Raw genomic sequence first — 23,290 nt, 5'->3', positions numbered from 1 at the left:
ACACAAAAGCATGTACTATTTTAGAATATCTAGCAATTCAGACTTTTCATTACACGAATGGCCTACCGCCCTGTTCCCTACTGGCATTATGCGTATTCACTGTTTAGAGTGAGACATTTATGAATCCGGATCTCTGATATTGAAAAATATTCGACAGTTATTTGTTATTCAACGGTTTCAGCACTGTTGCTACTAAGCGGCGGCAGGATCGATAATAAACATATCAAATACACCAAGCTCTGTAGACCTTTTGGGTGTTCATTATTCATGCATATTTGGTTGTATTTTTGAGTGATTCAGCGCGTTGTAGTAATATTGAATAGCTATTATAGGAGTAATATACTCTATCCTATGACTGCCTCCTACTTATCCTAGGGTACATTGCCAATATGGGACGATATACGATAATGTTTATCCTATCCACCTATATTGTGTCGTAAGTAGCCCTACTAGGCTGAGCAATTGCCTATAGACCTTGGTAGTATAATTGAATGGTGACAACTTAAACGATCATAATTAAATAGTAATAGCTGTCGAAGAGAGAGATGGTTCAGATCGGAGACCGGGGCTAGGCGGAGAAGTACTATCGGCGGGGGAGATTACTAATTTCGATACTCCTTGGCCCCTATCGTCCACCATAAGTATGGTGACTCACAGAAATACATTATGCTTTTTACACTGTCCTTGCTTATACTTTTCACATTGGAATTGCATTACAGTCGGTCGGTTGGTTGGTTGATGTCATTTACTGAAACGGAGGAACGTAGTGAAAGGGGTATACTACCCTGCGCGAGCTGTCCGTAAACCTACGCTGCCCGCCTACTGACGAACGTCTTGCGGTTCTGGCCACTGATTGGTCCGTTTTCTTGCCAAGTAATACTCGAAGACTTTAGCGGGCAATAGTTGCGGAAATTCTTGTCGTTTTGATGTTTTTTTTTTCGTTTTTGCTTTTCACTCTCCCGCTGGTGTTAGCGCGCTCCACTCGCTGATACGATGTCGGAACTTTGGTTGATTCGTATCTGATATCGGTAGATGACGTCGGATGTTCATCTTGTCTTACCTTTGATTCAGGGTAGTCACTGTGTGAATCTGGGCTCGTCTTGAGAGGAAGGACAGTATTTGTACGATTTACTTAGTCATATTTATGCATCTACTGCTATACTAGTATGTATGTATGAAGTGTCGGTCCGGAGCGAGGACTGCAATGGCCGATCTGACGTCTCAGTTCAGGCGTCCAGGCACACAACAACACACACACCGCAGGGCTAGCTGTGCCTGACTTGACTCTGACTCTGACCTGCTGCCGCTACTACTGCCACTGCCACGATAAAATGTCAATTGTCGGGTCCGCACTTTCACGTCATTGGCATCTCGACCAGCTCAGCCTCGCAATGCCATCTTTTACATGTGTACTCCGTACTTAGGATCCGTATATACGCAACCCCATTGACATATGCCCGTGGTCTGCTGCCCCGCCTCGCTAGGCAGAATAAATCTCCCGAAGGATTCCGAGGGTCTAGAAACCAGACCGGTAAGCAGTAAAATGCTTCTACAGTTTGTACTGCCCAGTGTTCTCGTTCATGCAATTCTCACCGCATACGAGCTGGTCAGTCTCGACCCTCGCACTCCATCTCCATCTCGCACCTCGCATCAAGGGATCCCCGTCATCCCAGCACACCGTCATCCGCGATCCAAAAATTTTCCCCTGGAAGCAAGGATCATCGATAAATGGGCTTGGAACGAGCACCTCGTGCTGACGCCGCAAGGGCGGATGAACATATGATGCAGCCGGCGACTATTTACGGAGTACCGAGAACTGGAGCGAAGGGATACGCAAGATGTACCCAGTAGTGGATTAGATGAAGGGCTTCCGCTTCATGCTTTATTCCTCTACTCTGATGAGTCGAAGTGACAGGAAGGAAAAGTGACAGCCTACATGTGAGATATGCAGTAGATCCGGACCCTAGATCCCAGATTGAATTGTGATTGGTCAATGGGCACCATTGCATGGGCTTAGGGCATGACAGACTACCTTTACTACTTCGTATGGATACATAGCCCTGCACTCACCTTGCAGCCCAGCCCAACCCAGGCAAGAAACATGAATCGGATGTCCCCTTCCATCTCCACCCCTGTACAACCATGCGACAGCAGTGCCAACGATGACAGCTCGGTTTGCAATGATCGACCCGCCGACCCTCCCTCTGTGCATAAGCCGGAGATCCGATGGACGCGGTGCGGTGTAGGTATGTGCAGTGTTTGCCTTTGTGAAGGGCTGGCTATAAATGAGCTCTGCGTCCCGATTGACATTTACGATGTTGATCAGCAAGCGATTCTTTGACGAAAGAAAGGAAAACCGTCCTCCTCCTTCTCCCCATTGAAGCGGTCCTAGTCTTCGAATTTATCTAGCTAGCCCTTTTGCCCAATCGGATCCTTCTAGCTTCGCTCTCGTCAGGCCTCATCACATCACATCACTATGCCATCTAGCATGCGATACCTCGCCGTCTCAGCCGCAGCCCTTCTGGGCTTCGCGCAGATCTCCCAGGCACAGACGAACATCACCTCTCACGCCTGCGCCTCTGGCTCGGACTACACCTCCTGCAACCGCAAGGTAGCAGATGACTGGAGTTCCTGCATCCGAAACTGCAACGGCAATGGGAACTGCATTGTTGATTGCGGATGTAGTTCTCACCAGGACTATATCAATTGTATGGCGCAGACATGCTGGAATCAGGTACGTCCTACCCCTCCACCCTCACCTCGCCACTATCGAAGCCACACGCCCATAGCCATAAACTCGATTATTGATATTAACCCAATCACGGAAATAGGTCTACTCATGTGAATACCAACTCTTCGTCCAACAATACTTCGCAATCTGCCCCAGCGCAACAGAGCCAATCCCCTTCTGGCCCGCACCCGACAACGCGCCAAACCGCTGCTCCTGTGATCTAGGAAAAGTCCTCCAGTCGACACTCACAGCACGCAAGGAACAAATCTCCTGCATCAAGAACGTCACTAGTCAAACCCTGAACAAAATCCCCACTAATCTGGGTGATCTTTCGGATTTGCCGAATGGATTGGATATCGGGAAGCAGGCTTCTGATTGTGCTTGCTGTGGTGCTAGTGCTAGTATCTCAGCGTACGTCCGCCATCCCCTCCCCCCCAAAAAGAAAGTTGGATAAAAAAGCTAACAACCCCCAGATCCTGGGACGTCTGCCCCCACACCGAACCAAGACTCGCCGGCGCAGACCTCTGGCCCATATTCTTCCCCTCCGACCTCCCAAACCTCTACACCTCAGTTCCCAACTGGGCCTGGTCAAGCTGCGACTCCACCCTATCAAATACAGACTGTCAAAAAATCGGGTTCACAGATTCGGGTGATAAATTCTATAAACCGGGCGATCTCCCTTCCAACGGAACTTCGACTTTGCACAATGTTGCGGGAACTGTTACCGCGCCGCCATCCGGGACTGTCTTGACTTGGTCTCAGTCTTCGACTTCTTGGACTGTTACGGCTACCGGGTATGATCGGAAGGCGGTTTCTAGTCAGAGTGAATATCGGGCTACGGCGACAGGGACGGATGTTTTTCAGACGCAGACGGGGACTAATGTTGCTAATGGGTATGCTGCGACGCCGGTTGCAGCGATGCTTGCTGGGGTTGGTGTTGTTGGTGCTTTCATGATTTGATGTAGCCAAGTTTCTCTCTGGTTTGTTCCCCTCTTTTTCGCCGTATGGGGGATGAAGGAGAGAGGGGGGACTTTATGTTTTATGGGTTTCTTTTGTTATGGAATATCATGATGTGGTTTAGGGGGTGATGGTCTGGTTGGTGGGGGCTAATTGCTTATTCGTGATGCTTTACGTTCTTCTGAGTCGTGGGTATGTTTGGATGAGTTTGAGGGAGTGAAGTGTTGATGTGATGCCAATGAGGATGAGGATGAACGAGCTATGGGTATGGGTTATCTGATGTATTGATGATTACTTGGTAAATTGGATTAGGTTAAAGAGCTGATTTATGAATGGGCTCGTGAACATATAATTTTGTGAACAGATTATCGAAATTGATATTTATGTTTATAACTACCAGGCTGTACTCTACCTAGGTATTGATGACCATCTGGGCATTGTTCAATTACTAGAGGCAGGGTATTAGAACCGCCCGGCGTGAGCTGCTAGTTCGATTTGGTACACTCGTCGGTTGAATATGTTGAAGAAATGTTGGTTTGCAAGATCAACGCTGTCAAGCAAACCGTGTATCCACATCGGTAAAAGCCCTAGCGGAATCAGTATAAGGAAGTACTATGATATGAAAACCCCATTGAGACCTAGTAGGAGGACCAGAATTGTCAGGCATAAAGCATTCTGAGGCCCTAACTCCTCTAGGTCGGGTACTAGAGCCTCCCCATCTGGGATTGATATGACGTTTCGCCCGTATACTAAGATGAGGTCTGATTCGGATTTTTGTGTGGTCGCAGGATCCAGCAGCAGCTTCTCGGTGTCATCAAAGTCGGCAATATCTTGTGCCCATTTATGTTCATTCTCTTCTAAGAGATCTTCATCATCGAGCTCGTTGACCTTCTTGAATTGAAGAATTGTAAGAAACCATGTCCACATCGCGTCTTTTCTCCACCGCACTTCGCGTGCCGTTAGAGGAAGATGGACCCTATAGGTTCTCAGAGTGGTATATGCAAGACCCCAGTCTGGGTCTTTACACCAGAAATGTCGAAAAAAGTAAGCAAACAATGGTATCAATCCAGCATCCGGTTCATCAAATCGATTCTCAGCCATTAAAATTCGCAAAACAAGAGTCAGACAGAGTACCAGCGCAGCACCATATACAGAGGACGGCTGCGAGCATGGATTCTCATCCATAGCAGAAATTATAGACAAGGTAATGTTTTGGGCAAGGTACTGGTCGAAGCTACTGGTCGCTGGGATATCAAAGAAATCAATCGAGAGTGTTAATCTCGTAAGAACGAACATTTCAAAATCGAGTGATCATACAGGAACATGCCCTGAAACGAACGAAGTGAGAGAAAGGGATTCTCCGCGGGCGGGGATACCCCTGTTCTCTAGAACTTATTTTTTGGCTGTTGTTAGCCAAATCATGGATTCTGATTCGCAACTCTGATCCACTGCTCGTCTCTGATTCGATACTTTCTGATTACTTCTTGTTCCACGCCCTCTTATGATTGCTTTTCAGGAATTCATCATTTTGGGTTAGTGTCGGCGTTTTTTGACCAGGTCTACTGGCTCTTTCCTCCATAACCCTAACAGCTGACTCCCTAACCCTAGCGCCCCTGCTACATACTTGCTGCTTATTTGTTATACCCTCGCAGTCATTGCCTGCATACTTTTGCTACGCACCCTTTAGAAGTCTTTCTCTCATTGGTCTGCCACTTGTTTGCCGTCTTGTGGTCGATTATATATGGGAGCGGGGTCAGGCCGCAATGTGTCAAACCCCTACCGTCTGAGCATGGAGCGAATCTGACTTCTACTTATTAGGTTCTTTCGGCTTCACAGTAGTGCTCTGCTTTCTTTGAGTGGATATCCACAAAACGATCTACGCCTAGCCATGAAATAGAAACAACGCAAGCTTTAGTAATCTTTTTGGCATTGAGTCTCAGGAAACAAGGAAAGTGTGCAGGTTGTGACAAAGATTTCCGGAAATTCTGCACACTTTGCTTTCTCAAGTTACCCTGGAGATCGGGCAGAGCTGTACAAGTAATAGCTGCTTTCAATTACAGCGTTATGGTAATAGTGTCTAGCACCCAAACAAAAATAACTAGTAAGCTCTTTCGATTACCTAAAATTTTTGCTTCCCCGCTTCCTGGAATTATCGCCGAGTTTAGATAAATAAAGTGAGCTCTACATCTTACCCCATCGATCACACGCAGCTGGTTTTCGAGTGGTGTCATTTTGGGATCACTTTTGCGCGAAATGCGTTTGCCATCTTTTTTTGGCTTCTTTTGCCTTTCCTTGGCTGGTTCCGAGACGCAAAAGACTCTTCAAGGGCATGAATACCACTCCGCGTCGCCCTTGGATTTGTCTTTCGACGGGAAAGTCGAGTGGGCACTCAAGCATTTCAATATTCCAGGTCTGGCTGTTGCAGTGTCTCACGGAAAGACATATTCCAAAGTGAGTAACCGAGCGATTTAATGGTCAGCTACGAGCTGCTTTCCGGTGTATGAACTAACAAAAGAAACATGGAGGGCTACGGTGTGTCAGATACCCTCACTTCCCGACCAGTGACAGAACACACTCTCTTCTTCACGGGAAGTACGACGAAAGCCTTCGTTTCTGCTGCTATCTCACTTCTCGTTGATGATAATATCAATTTTCCAGCCGTCAATTGGGATACACCGGTTCACACTCTACTCCCAGCAGATTTTGTACTCAAAGATCCGTGGGCTACGTCGCAAATGACGATTATCGACATTTTGTCGCATCGCTCTGGCATACCACGCCATGACTGGGTTTGGCTTGCTAATATAACGCTCCAGGAAGCAGTACAGTCAATGAGATATCTTCCCTTTACGGCCTCTCCGCGATCAGAATGGCAGTATTGCAACCTTATGTACAGCGCAGCTTCCCACCTTATCGAGACCGTGACGAACCAGTCCCTGGAGTCTTTTCTACGAGATAGTATCTGGTCGCCACTGAATATGACCGAGACTTATCTCTCCCTCAATGAAGCGCAAAGTGCACAACGAGATATTTCACAGGGTTTTTATCTCAACCAAGATGGCAAAATTACCTCCACTGATCGTGTGTTTATCGAAACCATTCGCGGCGCAGGTAATATATTGTCGTCCGTTTCGGACTATGCGAAATGGGCTTCAGCCATGCTGAAACGTGGGCCGCCCTTCTCTCCATCAGGTTATGCGACATTGTTCGGCAGCCATTCTATCGTATCACGAAATCCCATTGAGCCATTCCAAACTCCAACGCTTTATGGTCTAGGATGGATGTCACAAGCATATAAGGGCGAGGTGATAGTATCCCATGAGGGATCCCAGTTCGGGTACGGAGCGTGCGTTATGCTTTTACCAAAGCGGAACTTCGGACTTGTGCTGTTAGGTAACAATATGAACGGTGTTAATGCTGCGGCAAATTTGCTTGCTTATCACCTGATCGATAAAGAATTGGGTGTTCCTGCGGAAAGCCAGTTTGACTGGGCTGCAAGGTATGCAACATCATTTCCCATCAGTTTGAGGTATTGAATTACTGGTAGTATTGTTTCTGACTCCAATATAAACAGAGGAGATGCCTTGATCAACGACACACAACTTTCCGACGACTTCCTATCAAAGCTTTACCCAAAGATCCCTTGTCCTCCCTTGCTAAGCCCTCTCAACTTCTCTACTTTGGAAGGATCCTACATACACCCAGCTTACCCGGACTTGGTGTTAACAAGCAACTGCACTGGGGACGATAGAATCTACAAGGGGCTGAATCGAACAATCCCCGATCTGTGTGCCTCCCTTGTAAATTATAATGAGTATTCAAAGGATATGGCAATTGATCTTTTTCATATAACCGGCACTCATTGGCTTCAAATCGCAGTGCGGTGGGGTGTTCCCAGTGCCGCTCGAGTCGAATTTTTGGTGAGTCCTGACAGCTCAGCGAGATGGCTCGGGATTGGGATCGAGCCTTCAATGGCAGAACGAGAAGAAAAGATCTGGTGGAAACATGTGTTGTAATTAAAAATTCGGAATCTGTCAGATAGTGAAGACGCTGGCTACTGTTCGGTTGCTATTTTTCATGTACGTCCCTAAAAGTGGTGCTGGTGCTGGGAGCAGCCTGGAAAGCGGAGTGGAATAAAAACACATATCAGGACATGCAGGTAGATTTCTACGTTACACCGATTTCCGCATATCGAATCCTAAAGTTTCGCTAGTAACATGACTAATTCCGAAACCTAAGACTCGACTCTCTCTCACGCGATCCTAGACCTAAAACTGGCAATCTCGACGAGGACAAGATTCTCACCGGCTATACTGCTCTCTTTACGTTCAGCTTTCAAGGCTGCGGTCTTTTCATGGCCTACATTTACTCGGAATATTAGTCTTGATGATGTCCGCTTTTCTCCCGACCTCGAACCTATGGTTGAGATGAGTTAGGTTGCGTGCTTCAGAAGCCAAGACACTTGCGGCTTGGGCTTGAAATTTCTAGTAAAGTCTCTTCGCCTCACATACCTCGTGTTTGTATTTCCACCCTCTATAGACAAAGTTCCACGAATGCCACGTCGTTTCAGGGCTTACAGCGTGCCCCAGCGCGCGTCTTCCAGTTTAAACACGGGACGTACGTGTGCGCGAGACGTTGCAAAAGATTATGGCTTAACTGTATATGGACTGTTCTACCACGAGCGCCTGTCATTCGCCTTCGCGGTCCGTGGTACCTGCCTTATTGTCGCTTTCTTCGGACTAGATCCTCTTGGCTTAGGGCTGTAGGGTTTGCTGTGCATAATTATGCACCTCCCGCTTCTTTGATTGCTTCATCATCTGATTGTTGCCATCCAGTTTATTGCAACCCTATGCCGCTTATCGCCACTGTAGAGACCTCTTACAATAGAACGCTGTCTCTTCCGTTGCCCCTCACCTCACCTTTGTCTACGTGCCCCGGAATGTTATCTAATCGACTTTGCTCTGGCTGTAGGCGTCAACTACGTCTGTCTACGACTATTCAATCGCCAAGATGTCCCGCTTGTCGATTTTCCCTGCTCCCTCCTATACGGGAGACACGCCCCTGCTTGCGCTGCTTTGTTCCTATTCCCGCGGATTCTCCAAATATTCGCTGCATGCCTTGTGACGCTTTACTCTCTTCAAATCCGCATTATAGTCCATGCTATGACCGTCGACTTCCTTTCGCCGCTCGACCGGGTGTTATGCGCTGTCGTAACTGCAGGTTGAGGAGATCGAGTGTGGTGCAGCGTCCCTCCGATTTTCGCCAGACTATTGGTATATCTTTTGACACTAACCTAAATTCATTTCCTCCACTAACTACAACCACGAACCCCCCTCAACTCAAGCGTCGAAGATCCATACATCCAGCTCTACTATCTACAAGTCAGTCTTCCGTTATCGACCGGGCTATTGAATTCCCGGTCCAGGAACATGAGTCTCGCGTGCTTGCTTCCGGGTTGTTTCCCCCGAACATATCCATCCCACTCGTGCGCCAGTCTATAGCTCGATTTGAGAAGGAGATGACTGTCTCTAGCCGAGACATTTCTTGTTGCTCTTGCGGCATGCTTATTCCTAGTAATGACACACGTCAATTTCTTGACAGGGATCCCGTGTTAGAGCCATTGGCAGGCTTCCTCGATCGATGCGGCTACATTGACGGCTTCTGGAACCTATGCTCAGGATGCCATGCGTCACTTCTACGTGGTTCTGTTCCGAAGTTCTCCGCTGGTAACAAAATCAATGTTGTTCTGTGCCAGCATTACCCCGACGCTCTTAAAGATCTTACTCTTACCGAAGAATACATGATTGCTAAGTCCCATCCAGTGGGGGTGATTTTGAAGCTGCGCCCTGGAGGCCGGTCATCGTCGGCAAACTACTCTGCGTTACGCGGCCATTTTATCGTTGTACCTTAAGACCCAAAACCTCTCCTTCAAATATTGCCAAGTCCTGACCTGCATTTCGGTGAACTCATCAAAGTCTTCTGGTTCGGGAAAAATTCCCTGACCACCATTGATCTGCAACTATTTTTCACTGTTTGTAAGCACAAGGTACTTGCTGCTCTTCGCTATCTTGTGGGACATAATCCTTTATATGGCGATGTTACTATTGATCATTCTGCTGTCGACCACTGACCCGATGAGTTTATACCTTCAGACATACAGCAGTAAGTAATATATATAGACAACACGGATCAGCACGAACAGGCGGGCTACAGTGTTAATTTGCAACAAGATAATTACGAAAAATAACTAGCAAACTACAGAGCCCAACTATAACCAGTTTATCGATGATTCCCTTCCAGTCACTGGTTCTGTTACCACTGACTTGAATAGAGACCGGCAGAACCCTGACCTACGTCTGCTGAACACAGTGTATACCCTTGTCAATAACCTATCGCTGGGAACGCAACCTTAAGTTGCCCCCACCAGCCACACAATCCATTCTGTTCAGTAAGCTAATGCTCATTAACGAGTCTCTACGATCGAGTACCGTATACATAGCCAAACATTACTTCTAAATCAATGGGAGGATCCTTATTATCTTATATCTACTTTTCCTACGCTTTTCCCGGGGGGGGGGGGGGGGGGGGGATTAGAGGTGATCTGGACGATTGCGCTATATCTGTATCCCTTATTGCTTTCGTAAACTAGGCACTCCGTCACCATTGCCAGAGGTAGGTCGTTCTCCAGCCATCTGTACAAATTGTTAGTTTAATTTTCAGATTCGCTTGTTACAGGACGTTCATATACTTATTATATGACATTATACAGCTGTAGAATTCGTATCTTAGCAATTCTCTTCTCATCAAACAATCCCAGTAGGCCTCTGTAAGTAGGAATTTAGAGTTACTTAATATAGATCGCCTACAGAGGACGGCAAAGAAGCTTAACACCAATCAAGTCGCCTCAGCTCCGCTAATCCGATGCCTACTCAAAAACATCACTGCTATCGGTGTCCAAGTACCAGGATCCTTTTTTCAAAAATTACAGATACGGGCAGAACTTCGAGGTCTTCTCGTTCGTAAAGGTATGCCAGCGTTCTGGCTAACAATCGCCCCTTCTAATCTTCAGAATCCTCTTGTTCTGGTTCTTGCTAGCGTCCAGTGTTTATCCTGCCAGAACCACCTACATAGCTACCTACATGAATATAGATCATCCTCTATGTCTTCCTGCATTTGTCTCCTATTTAACTATTAACCCTTATATCCACTACTTTTTTAATCTTACTAGATTATCAACCTCCTATAAAACCGCTCTATCTCCATTATACCTTCCCCAAGTTCTTTCCCAGCTATTCTTCATATTTATGATTTCATCAACCATATTGAACAAGATCTAACGCACCCCGGTAAAAGCCTGTCCATACAGTTGTGTGTATCACTCAATATACTAGACAAAGATATACAATCAGACGACATTAAACTAGATAACATTCCCACTTTGATTCGGTTTTTCAATGAAGGGAATCAACCAGACCTCTACCATCCAAATGCTTTTATTTATATATAGGGCTCTTTTCTTGCTACCTCCTCTGATAATAAGAGCTTCCACATTCTTCTCCATACTAATAGTGTTAACAGGTTAGTAATTTTCACAATCACCTAACACAAAAACTGACCTACTCTAGGCACCCAGGCAACCAAGAAGATACCAATACATATTTTATATACTGCCCTAAAGCAGCTCTGCCCGTTATAACTGTTCTTATAACTATTCTTAATCAGAAAGGTTAACTAAATACTAACATAACTCTCCTATACTATATCCCCCCTTACTATATACTTCAAGAACAGACAACATTAGGTAAACTTTCTACTACTGACCATCAACACCAACATTTTTCTGACCGAGCATATTTTCAGCGTTACCAAGAACAACTGCCAGCTAGCTATGATTACAGACGACATATATTTCCTTCCAACTCATCTACAGTCATTGCCATCCACGCCATCTCTGACAACTAGTAAATATAAACGCTAGGACCGCTGGCCCCAGAGACTAATACTCATTCTTTACCTAAGCCAGCGGCTGTGTTGGGAGATAATTCAATCTTAAACCCCCAATAGTCATACAACCCTACGGGAGAAACCACTTCCCCGAATAATGATGACGAGGGAACGTTAATGACCTGGCCGGACATAACCGACGATGGTCAAACCTTACCACAACCTCGCCCTCCTACACCAGAGAGACGTTCCCAGAGATCACGGAAAATACCCCGACACTTACTTACTCATTCAAAGCTCAACACATAAAACCCCTTCCCTTATTTGCACCTCATTCCCACTTCCAGGATCGGTCGTACGAACAACTTCCCTTCATTACTTCATCATCAGTAGCGATATATGTTCTCTCCAACTTACTGTTTAACCACTCAATATTCGCTTTTAATTTCTATCTTATCCATTCATTACAGTTCAATGGGGAAAAGGAAGAACTTCAGCAAACCAACATTAGTTTCTCCCAGAAATATTCTATTCCTGTTCACCAAGAGTATTATGGTTCTTTTCAATCAATTCCTTTCATGTAAAATTTCCATAAAAACCCGATATTTATTACTCGTTACCTATGGGTGGTCCTGCCACGCGCGCCGTTTATTCGCCTCCTTCCTCACCCTTATTTTGCTTTCTTCGGACTGGCCTGTCTTGGCTGTAGGGTTTAACGCACCTTTCTGCGTGTGTATGCATGTTTCTCCCCCCCACCAAACAATGATTGCTTCGTGTCCTGCTCCTTGCCCCTCATTTTTATCCAACGCTCTGTTCCTGGGTCCACCGGATTGCCTCTGCGAGCTTACTATTCTCCTTTGCGCTACACGCCAAGACGCGATCTGGTTCGCTCGAGTCTATCATTGTATTGCTCCATCCATCCTAGCTCTTAGGGTTATAGGGCTTCGATCTACGACTTGCTCGTCCTGGCTCGTTCCTACTCTCTTCTTAACTAAGATTTCTTAAGACTTTGTTATTGAATTTCACGTTCGGCGTCACTGATTTGCTGACCTGGCGATTATCGATCATAATGGACAATTCTATGCGTCTGCTGTACTGGGCACCCTGACATTGACAGCGCCATGTGACACGTAACTTCCACTGGGGCATTCTGAAACGTAAAATGCATGCGACTAGGAATAAACTCCAGATTTCCCGCATCTTCAGCTTACGTACTCACATTTCCAACTGTCATAATGAATATTCACGTCATACGTAATGTCGGAGCTCATCCAATTATTCTGTCATACAATTAGCTAGTCCCACTTACATTTATGGAGGATTTAGGCAAGATCTGCTTTTTCACGTCTTTCCAAGGTACAGTACAAGCGAGTCGATCGGACCCATATCAGTCGCGCACGAGAAGTTTCGATCTCGATCTTGTTCACCGCCACAAACGATAATTGACATATATCAGCCCCCATACTTGCCGAGAGATTTTGTGCTGACGAAACACTCTATCTAGAAGCACGTTTCATCACCATGATATCCACGGTCGCACTTGCTATTAAAGAGTTCACTTGGAAAAAATGGAAAAAGCTGAGCTTCACAAACTCCTCCGAAGTTACTATCCGCAACTCTGAGCTTATACCAACTTCCGAACACCGAAAGTACGGCACCTTTACCAATATACCTGTTCGCCGTAACGTGACATACAAGCTTGGTGATCTGGTCGCCGACCAGCTTTTCGAGCAATGGGAGAACACTATCGGTGATGGCCTCACGAAGACTCGTTACGGAAATAGTAACCCTATAGCTGGAAGCTGGGACGGTACAATCTACCCCGAGGCAAAGCCTGAGCGTCTCAGGTACGCCTTGTGGTTCACTGAACTTTTCTTCCTGGTTGATGGTAAGTGAATGCGGACCCTACATTACATGCCTGGCTGACTTGTACTGTCTTACAAATTCTCTACAGACAAAGCGGACACGATGACAGCCCACGAGGTAAGTTATCTTCTTATCAATGGAGCGTGGCACCACGGGATTACTGGCTCACATCAACTAGGCTCATATGACGCTGAACAAAGAATTCGAGAAGCTATTTGCAATTGAGAACGAGAACATAAGGCTGCACCACGATTCGTCCGCGATGGAAAAATTGACTATTCCATTTCTCAGGGATATTTTGTCTTTCGACAAGAAACGTGCACTCCCTATCTTGCGTGAATGGCAGCATTGGCTGCAAAATGTGGACTCTAAGACGATCGACCACTTTAAAACTATCGAAGAATATATACTCTATCGAACGATAAACATTGGCATTCGGTACGTTACTGTATCTGATATTTTCTGAATTTTATATCATTTACGTGTGGTATGCTTGTTTCAACTGACTGATAACAATACTCTCTGGCAGTCCATGTGATCCTACTATGCGCTTTGTTATGGAGTTGGACGTGACCGATGACGAGGTGAAATTGGTTGACCCGATCCTGTGGCACGTCTGTGCAACTATTGCTTTGACGAACGATTACTGGAGCTGGCACAAAGAAGCTCTCCATGCCGGTCCAGGGGAGCAAATGAAGATTATGAACGGAATCACCGTTCTTATGAAGGAAAGAAATATCGCCGCACCGGAAGCTCTCGAGATGTTAAAAGAGCTCGCTTGCGAGTATGAAAAGAAAGTTGTAAACATGTGCGCACACACACTCTCAAAGTACCCCCACGCCTCCAGCGACTTTCACGCATATATTCAAGGCCAGCTCTGGCTGGTGGCTGGCAATGATTACTGGAGCTCTACCTGTCGGCGTTATCATACTGGTAGACTTTATACCTGAAGTAGTTGAATTTACCACTTCGAATATCGGATGTTATGGGTATCCACAATGGCAGGGATTCTTTGCGAGTCTGTCAGTATAATTTTTCTTTGTGTTCTTGTTGTTTCTAATGATCAGAGAGAGGTTAATGTAGATTCTGTCCTACGAGGTCACACCTTGATGAATTCTACTAAGATTACCAATGGATGGCATTTGACAAGTGGAAAAATACGCAATAAATATGGAATAGCTTTTACTTTTCATTCATCAACGTGTCATAGCTGATCAAGACAGGGCATATCTTGTGAACCGTCATTCTGTAAATCCCTAGGCTGGTTCTGGTTCCAAGTCTGCTGTTCCCAGAATAAAGTTCAGTACGAGACCGTACCAGGCGAGGCGGAAAATAAGCTAACGTACAAACCCGAGACGCTACATCTCGCAAACTTTCAATGCTTTATAAGTGGCTACAGTGCATAAGCATGATATCAGACACAATGAGCCATGTTTATTGCCTTTACTCAAGAGCTACTCACTTGTAGAGATCTTACCCAACCTTTTACCGCTCCTACGCAGTCTTTCGCCACTCCTCACCGCTCTTTCAGTGTTGCTTTTGTCTAACACGGCCTTGTGTAACATCAGTAATGTCGCCACAGTATGACTACAGGTTGCATTATAGAGAGTAAACTTTATCGAACAGCAAAAGGCGCAAAATCACCGGTGGCTAGGGCATCTTATTTCCTCTTTTTCATCATGACCAACGGGGTACTGGTTCACTTTGCCTCATTGATTGTCTGCATTGCTATAACAACAGGCGCCTCTCAAAGATCACATGTCTCCTTTAACCCCACGTCCTGGCCCCGATAGCTCCGCGCTTTGATACTATCAGACCTACATGTGTATAGGCCCTGTCCTCACGCCGAGGCCTGCTCCAAGACCCACCGCAACATTGCAGATGCAATCACACAATGAAAGCACAACGCGACAGACAGAGAGGGAAAAGTATGGAAGTTAATTTCAGCAATCAAACCGCCATATCATTACGTGTTATACATCTCAAAGTGATGTCTTGACGCGCTGCTGCTTCTGCAGCGTAATAAAAAGAGTTCGGATAGTTCTATAGCTCTAAATTCGAGACCACGCCGATCTTACCTGGAAACGTAAAAGCTAAAGGTAAACGCCAGAAGTAAAAGGAATGTCCACTCTCATGGGTCTCATTGAAGCTTACCAGAAATATTATTGGTTTATAGATAGCGCAGGGAAAGGGAAATGGTTCAGAACTACGTATACCTCTTTCGGGGTAGTCCGGTTGCACTTTCTTGAGAAGACGGTATCATGAACGATTATCCATTGTGGATACTATTAATCATTCATTGAAAAGACGGTGTGCAAAATGCTCCGCAGTGGTGATCGACGACTCAGGCTGTTCATGTCCTGTTTGGCATTGATATTACTATAGCAGCTTGTGGTGCTCCATAAGCCCTGGGAAATCTCGATTTCTTGCTGCTCACTTCACCATCTGTTTCCTTTCTACATTGCTAATTCATGATTTGAAATCCCCTTCTTTTCCAGAATGATCTTCGAGAGCCTTTGCTGGATTCTATTTGGAATTGCTCTCTACAACGGTGTAATTATTCTATACAATCTCTACTTTCATCCACTCAGCAAATTTCCAGGGCCCAAGCTGGCGGCCTGCTCTCATCTCTATGAATTCTATTTTGATATTATCAAAAATGGAATGTTCATGCAAGAAATCTCTCGCATACACGAGGTTTATGGTCAGGCAGCTATTCTTTACTACCGCGGTTGAAGATTACTGACTCTATTCAGGCCCGATCGTTCGTATAACTCCCCGCGAAATTCACATCAAAGATGCCGAGTTCTATGATCAAATCTACTGCACTGGTAGTAGGAAGCGGGAAAAGGACCCTCAATTTGTCTCGGGATTTGTTTCTCCCCAATCAGTGATTACAACCATTGACCATGATCTCCACAAAAAGCGCAAAAATATGATACAAAACTTCTTTTCCAAAGCATCAATCACGGAGATTGAATATCATATTCTTCAAAAGATGGAAAAAGTCGCATATCGGTTTCATGACGCATGTCGAACTGGCGAAATTCTTCTGATGGAGTCAATCTTCTCCGGCTTGACTGCAGACGTCATCACGCTCTATGCGTTTGGGACCAGTTATGATTACTTAGAAAACAGAGAACGAGCTAATAATCTGCAAAGTTCTGGGGAGATCGTGGCCCGTGGTTTTCATTTGAATCGTTTCTTTCCCTTCATTCGGAAGGCTGTGTTCATGATGCCTAATCTTGCAGCTGCTTTGCTGCCCGGCTCAGAAGCAGTCGTGTACATGATCAACGGAATCAAGACACAAGCGAGAAATGCTCTAGACGATACTAAAGAAATAAGCAAAAGGAAAACATTATTTGATGGCTTGACGGCGCCTTCGATTCCTTCGGAGGAGAAAACCATGTCTCGACTCATGGATGAGGGACTAGTTCTTCTTTTGGCAGGTACTGTTACCACGACCAGGGTTTTGGTGCTCGCTACGTTTCATCTATATAATGATGTCAGCATGCTTGCAAAATTGCGATCAGAGCTCAAAGGAGTTATGCTCACACCTAGCTATCGTCCTTCTTGGGCAGAGTTGGAGCGTCTACCGTATTTGGTAAGTTCTCCTTTCAAAACTCGTCCAGAGCCATTTCTAACTCAAGAATTGACAGACTGCTGCTATCAACGAGGGTCTCCGACTCACTTTTGGTGTCACGTTTCGACAGCCTCGAGTAGCCCCGCATGAAACATTACTTTACGGAGAATATGCCATTCCTCCAGGTGTACGCGCTTGGAAGTCCAGATTCTGCGGAACATAACTGATATATACTGAGAAATTTAGACTCCGGTTAGCGAATCAACATACTTGCTACATACAGACCCTGTTGTGTTCCCGGAACCCCACGCGTTCCGTCCTGAACGATGGACAGAAGCTTCCCCAGAACAAAAGCAACAGATGCGCAAGCATTTCGCACCATTTTCCAAGGGAAGTAGGCAGTGTATAGGGATGAAGTAAGTCAAGGTTTTCAAGTTGAAATATTATGCCACAAAAAGTTCCTCTTCCAGTATATGGCTAATTTTTGATCCTCGTTTAGTCTCGCGTACTGTGAGATGTATCTGGTATTGGCCCATGTTGTTCGTCACTATGATATGGAGTTATACGAGACTACATTTGAGAATGTTCATTTGGTCAGAGACTTGGGCTTAGGCTTTCCAAAAGATAAGCCTTTATCTGTGAAGACCCAAGTGATCGGTATTTTAACAGAATAGTCAATTTTTACCGCACAGATCCGCTGCGCGACTGGCCGAGAGTATAGCAACTGTGGAGATCTGTCTAATTTAACAGGTAGTTCAAATAATCTGCAAACCGGTCAACCGAATAGCGTATACTGGACTCTGGTATTGAAGGATATAAAATCTGAGCTCTTTTTTTATAAATGCACCCCTCTGTTCCAAGGTTGAATTTATTTGGACTTTGTGGGTATATTTTCGCATACATGCGGTTGAATCGTCACAAATTACTCCACTTGGTATCTATATATAAATGGCCGGTCTTATCGGACACACTGTACGTGCGTTTCTTTCCGGTGCATTATCAAAACTAATCCTTCGACTTCCATATCATCGTTCAACTTACGCTTCACCCTTCGTACTTCTTTCGTTTCAGGGCCACAGCGTGCGACAGCAGGCGTCACCAGTACAGGAACGTTGATATTCCGGGGCTTATACGGGGGCGTATCCTAGATAGAACTAGTGGATCTTGGCAATTGGGTTTGGGAAACAATCAGAGTGGAAGTGGTGACACCAGTTTCGAGACAACCTGTACTATGTAGCAAAATTTATCTGCTTCTCTCTGAAACGACCTGTTCGAATGTCGTGTGAACAGTGACGCCATTTGTTGAAGCAAAGGGGTTCATGTCGGGGTATAAAACCTCCTCGCTGCTTCTTGAAGTAATAAAATCCCGCAGCGATGGAAGCGTCACGGTGCTTATCACGCTGCCTCTCTTTCCACGTATACGCACAGGGGCCGGAACTCTCGGATTTGAATCCTTCAAGCCATCTTTGTTTAGACTAGAGAGTTGGCATTCATTGTAGCCCCTTCCATCATATCCTCTGCTAGGACCGCGGGTGTGTCGACCATATGACAAATTCTCATGCCGAAGCCACCGGAAGAGAGGACGGAGGGTGAAAAGACTGCTGGCGGTGATTCCAAGACCGGTTTCGATAAGGGACCATATCGCTATTTGGTAAGTAGAATCTTGAAAATTATCAGCATGCGCTTTGAATACCTTGATCATGCCAATCGAGCTGATGTTCCGCCATCTGCTGTCCTATGTGGAGACTCACGTAGGAAATTGGTATCGGAATAGAAGCGGAGAAACGGTAACCGAACTATGACCGCGACACTCGCACTATTTCAACAACATTAGCGATCAAGGCATCTGACACCGAGGATTATGCATAATTTTCTTACACCGCGCCTAGGCTGAGAACTCCCCCCAACTGCAACTTTCGTCCAATAACTCATCTGCAATTTCCAAATGAGGAAAATTGGCAAGATCGCAAGTGTCAGGTCGCATACTATTGTCAAGCAGCTGTAAACGTATGCGACTTTGACCAAATCACTCTTAGACATGCACGTTCCTGTCTTCGAAGGATCCGCGTAATCCCAAAAATATGAAATTGGGTGGCAGTCAAGAAGCATGACCATCCAAAACATGAAGCCGATAGCTATTGAGAGCCCGATGTTGCATAAGAGAACTATCCGATGGATCTTTTCGATCGTCAATCGGAGTAGGGCGACGGCGATGGATATCTTGGCAAGAACCGACGCCCAGATGTAGAAAATTTGACTGAGCCACCAATACTAGAAAGTAACATCGTGATTAGCTTGAATAATAGACCCGGAATTATAAGTATCATCTATTTCCAACAAGTACCCACAAGAAGAGCTAATCTATAGACATGACGATCTGTGAAATCACTTTTATCACGGCCAGCCCCGTTCTTTGCTCCAATAATTGAGCACACGTTCAATACCAAAAACAGGGCCTGTAATATAGTTAGTACAATTTGAGCCTCGGTTCATGTTCTTAACCAGGAACTTACTAGTGCTGCAAGCATAAGGATGTCATCCCAGCCAAAAGCCCGGACAATATAGAGTCGCACGAAGGTTCTCATCGACACGGCCACAATGGAAATAATCATCATGATGATAGAAATGATAAAGATAGCCAGACTTGGACCCGCCAAGGCATACTTGAACTCATTTTGAAGGTATTGCGTTCCCCTTAATTGTCGCTCTTCTTTCTATGTCCCACTTATTCGAACACCTATAATCAGCTCTCTGATCAGATAGTCGTTAATGATTTGTTGTCAAGGTTGCATCTTCAACCAACGTGACCCGAGATTCCAGCCAAAAACATGAAGAAAGAGATAAACGCTCGCTATAAAAGAAGATACCGGAGAGGAGAAAGTTCAATAGAGAGCGAGAGGGGGCGGAGGGGAAAGTTTCAGATTCTGCGATATGGCCATGGAACTAGGGGTTCTCGAAGCGACGGTCTACACACGAACCCTTCCAAAGTGGAGATTTCTTTATGCAAGTGATTCGCCAGTTCATCAATTTAGCTACCGAATCTAATACGAGTAGCAATGACAGGCGAGATCACGCACCTAGGATACCGGAAATGGAAACTACCCCGTTAGATGTCCTGCTGGACTCCATCGCGCTTAGATAGCATCATCCAATGATGGCCCGAGAGGAGCCGCACCATGCATACCATTGCCATAACGACTTCCTGCTGCATATGAGGAGAGTTGGACTTTCTGAATGAGCTACGGCTGTAGGGTAACATCGAGTGTCATGGGAAACGTACGCTAAGGGGCTGGGCCCACCTTCACGAACTTTGACTATTGGGTGCTTTCTTCATGGTCTCCATATGTACACGAACGCGATTCGGGCCAATGAACTTGATTTTTATGATTCCACTTTTCCATGTTCATAGATAGAAGTGCGAGAGTTGTGAGTTCGTGAAGATCTTGTATGGCGTATAAAAATTAAAATTAGGACTCCCGAAGTTGAAACTGGTATCTTGAAGCAAGTCAGCAAAAATAGCTATTTGCACCAACAAGCCGAGTATATTATGGATGGAATTGTAGCTTTTTTCTCTTTGGGAATTCTTTCTATTAGTAAAAAGCCAGTTTTCGCTCCAGGGTCCAGCTTCTGTAATGGATTTCTGAAACCCCGCCCCCCAATTTAAGCTTTTCGTGAAACTCGGCATCGGCATCGGGCTTTATTGATGCCCTTTTTTGCACGTGCTCGGCTTTTATTTTCAATCCCTTCGACTTTATGTACTGGTTTCAGCATAACAATCAGTTTATTTAGCCAAAAAAGCTGCAGTTCTATGTTTCGGTGGGTCCATCAAGAGTAATTTAGCCGCCAGCATGTCGATTTCCATCTTGTTGAGCCATCAATGTTACAGAATTGTTGAGAACACGGGATCTATTCTGTGTTTTACGCGAGGGCGACAATAAACCATATGTTCTCAAGGTGGTCAATCGCCTACTCCCCCGACCTCGGCATCCAGGCATTACGCGATATGAACAAGAGAATCTCGAATTGTTTCAAGGTATGACAGGGAGAGCTCAGCCATATGGCATTGTAGTGCTCCCCAATCCGTTCGTGGCCGATCTCCAAAATAGTAATCCACAGGTGGTTATCAGCGGCATTCTATTCGAGTACTACAGCAGTGGCACCTTGAAAGTGACCTGAATTAACATTAAGTTAAAGAGTTGAGCTGGGAGCAATGGGCTGTTCAAAATAGGAATGCTATGGACACCATGCCACGGGCAAAGGAGACTCATGGATTTGAAGCCTTCAAACGTTGTCTTGGACCGTCATGAGATTTCTTTTTTCCTCGGTCACATGCCGTTCGCTCGAAGTCTGCACCATTGTGAAGATTTGGAATTTCTCACTTCCAAAGGTTAGCCAAAATTATCACAAACCAGAAGGTCCTTCCTAGAATGGAAGGACCCCCTCCTCTGATCATAGTCACGTGGCCACATACATAAACGGCCCCACCCTGATGTATGCGTCAGGATTCAGGAACGGTGCCTCATGTCTACACACTCGCAGAAAGTTACACGCAACCCCAATCCTTACCTCGTGCTCATCGAGATTACAGTCCCAAAAGGCAAATCAACATGGCCTCACATTCACAACTCTATGAGACTTTCAAGGCGGAAAATATGACTGACGACATGTTGGCCGAAGCCGCGCACCTTTTCAACAGCAACTATGGAACTTGAGGGCCACTATCCCATGCACCTGGTGAGATCGAATAACACAATTCTATTTTGTGGAGACAACCTCTAATTTGAATGATAAGTAAAACCCGTCAAACTGAATGCGCGACGATTACGAGAACAATACCTTCCCTCCTCCACCGACCAGAGCGAAAGTTTTTACGTACGAGTGACTGTTGATGGGAAGATCGCCGGACATGTATTTGCTTGTCGATGGATGTGGGGCAATCTGATAATCTGCTGGATCACTCAACTTGTCGTCGATAAGGATCACCGCCAAGAGGGACTTGCAACCAGTCTTTTGCGAGCGCTGGGGAAGAATTCCGATGACATATACGGAATAATGAGTTCGCACCCCGCTGCGTGTCTGGCTGCCGCAAAAGCTTATGGCAGTAAGTCTTACCGGAAGCTATATACTGCGCAATTCTCACATCGAGTAGGAACCATCGAAAAGGTTGACCTTGGCTTCATTAACGAGACTGCCAGTAAGGTCTTATCTACCTCACCGATCCCTTACATTCGTGATTCCAAACTCTGTGGAACTATATTTGACGCCCTGGATGCGAGCGGCATGGTTTCCGGCGTCAACACCCACTTCTTTGTGGACCACAAGGAGCCATTAGAGGCTCTGGAGGTAGTAAAGGATCAGTGGGAGTGGCCTCTGGGTAGCTTGCCAGAGGGCCATGAATATCTTCTCATACTCGCAGGAAAAGAATGGGTTTAGATCGACTGATGTTCGCCAGTAATCAAGCTGATCCAATTGCCTGCAGCGGCATCAAATGGAATTTAAAAAGCATTTGCTATTCAAAAACTCGTTTAAATGTTAACTTCACGTTTTCTATCACTAAGTGAAAAATGTCTCTCGAAAAGGACTCGTAGATTGCCAACAGTAACATTCGCTGATACTGCTTTCTTCTCTCCAAGTTGCTGGCCATAACATACTATTACTCTAATCAACATTATCGTAGATATAGATCCCCACCACTAGAAGCAACAGCATCTCCTTCAAGATATTTGGAATAGTCTGCAGAGACTCTTAAATCTCTTATCTACATTTCCAGGGGCATTCAACCAATCCAACATAGGATGTTATGCGATGCAACAAATAATAGATTACTTTTCTAGTAGGTCACAAAACATGTTCCGTGCCAGTACCTTTGAAAAAAGAAACAAACCAATCTCAATGTAAGCAAAAGTATAGTATTGTGGTAGACTATAGCAATAAGCACTACTAATTAGTAGTACTAGTACAATATGACTCGGACGATTTTGAAGTTTTCTTCATCCGTAGACCAACATCAATCCCCGATTTAATTTCCAGATACCTCCAAAAACTCCCAGAGTGATCCTCTTCCTCCTCGTCCAACAGCCACCAGCTTCCTACTGTCAGTCCCGCTTGGCTTCGTTGCATAGAGGCGATCCCCCTTCTTCAAAAGTAATTTATAACCACCGCTCACATGATGCTGAATGCAGAAATCTTTCAATTTCTCCTCACCATCA

At 45.5% G+C, this 23,290-nt stretch overlaps 7 protein-coding genes across 7 annotated transcripts; 5 read left to right on the top strand and 2 right to left on the bottom strand.

Moving 5' to 3' along the window:
• Window positions 1-2,476: 2,476 nt before the first annotated feature.
• Window positions 2,477-3,691, top strand: N7509_007772 (uncharacterized protein; the record flags this gene model as incomplete). Its single annotated transcript, XM_056632409.1, has 3 exons — window positions 2,477-2,734; window positions 2,832-3,142; window positions 3,205-3,691. 3 exons carry the CDS (start codon window positions 2,477-2,479, stop codon window positions 3,689-3,691), a joined length of 1,056 nt encoding a protein of 351 aa, XP_056487960.1.
• Window positions 3,692-4,300: 609 nt separating this feature from the next.
• Window positions 4,301-4,984, bottom strand: N7509_007771 (uncharacterized protein; the record flags this gene model as incomplete). The annotated part of the gene is made up of 1 exon (XM_056632408.1): window positions 4,301-4,984. One exon carries the CDS (start codon window positions 4,982-4,984, stop codon window positions 4,301-4,303), a length of 684 nt encoding a protein of 227 aa, XP_056487959.1.
• A 1,223-nt stretch (window positions 4,985-6,207) lies between these two features.
• Window positions 6,208-7,704, top strand: N7509_007770 (serine hydrolase domain-containing protein; the record flags this gene model as incomplete). The annotated part of the gene is made up of 2 exons (XM_056632407.1): window positions 6,208-7,187; window positions 7,263-7,704. The coding sequence occupies 2 exons, from the start codon at window positions 6,208-6,210 to the stop codon at window positions 7,702-7,704; spliced, it is 1,422 nt and encodes a 473-aa protein (XP_056487958.1).
• Window positions 7,705-13,153: 5,449 nt separating this feature from the next.
• N7509_007769 (terpene synthase family protein) lies at window positions 13,154-14,448 on the top strand (the record flags this gene model as incomplete). Its single annotated transcript, XM_056632406.1, has 4 exons — window positions 13,154-13,520; window positions 13,587-13,615; window positions 13,677-13,936; window positions 14,028-14,448. The coding sequence occupies 4 exons, from the start codon at window positions 13,154-13,156 to the stop codon at window positions 14,446-14,448; spliced, it is 1,077 nt and encodes a 358-aa protein (XP_056487957.1).
• A 1,549-nt stretch (window positions 14,449-15,997) lies between these two features.
• N7509_007768 (cytochrome P450) lies at window positions 15,998-17,755 on the top strand (the record flags this gene model as incomplete). Its single annotated transcript, XM_056632405.1, has 5 exons — window positions 15,998-16,202; window positions 16,255-17,102; window positions 17,158-17,268; window positions 17,328-17,497; window positions 17,581-17,755. The coding sequence occupies 5 exons, from the start codon at window positions 15,998-16,000 to the stop codon at window positions 17,753-17,755; spliced, it is 1,509 nt and encodes a 502-aa protein (XP_056487956.1).
• A 614-nt stretch (window positions 17,756-18,369) lies between these two features.
• On the bottom strand, window positions 18,370-19,795 carry N7509_007767 (pectinesterase precursor; the record flags this gene model as incomplete). Its single annotated transcript, XM_056632404.1, has 5 exons — window positions 18,370-18,811; window positions 18,833-18,897; window positions 18,960-19,352; window positions 19,430-19,537; window positions 19,595-19,795. Coding segments are annotated over 5 exons (1,209 nt in total), but the record flags the coding sequence as incomplete, so codon positions are not given.
• Window positions 19,796-21,875: 2,080 nt separating this feature from the next.
• Window positions 21,876-22,514, top strand: N7509_007766 (uncharacterized protein; the record flags this gene model as incomplete). The annotated part of the gene is made up of 2 exons (XM_056632403.1): window positions 21,876-22,182; window positions 22,231-22,514. Coding segments are annotated over 2 exons (591 nt in total), but the record flags the coding sequence as incomplete, so codon positions are not given.
• Between the last annotated feature and the right edge of the window lie 776 nt (window positions 22,515-23,290).

Source organism: Penicillium cosmopolitanum, assembly GCF_028827165.1.
Source record: "Penicillium cosmopolitanum strain IBT 29677 chromosome Unknown utg000008l:1.0-4398992.0:1.0-4402845.0, whole genome shotgun sequence".
In the NCBI taxonomy this organism is placed as follows: domain Eukaryota; kingdom Fungi; phylum Ascomycota; class Eurotiomycetes; order Eurotiales; family Aspergillaceae; genus Penicillium; species Penicillium cosmopolitanum.
This window is presented reverse-complemented; position numbering and strand designations above follow the sequence as displayed.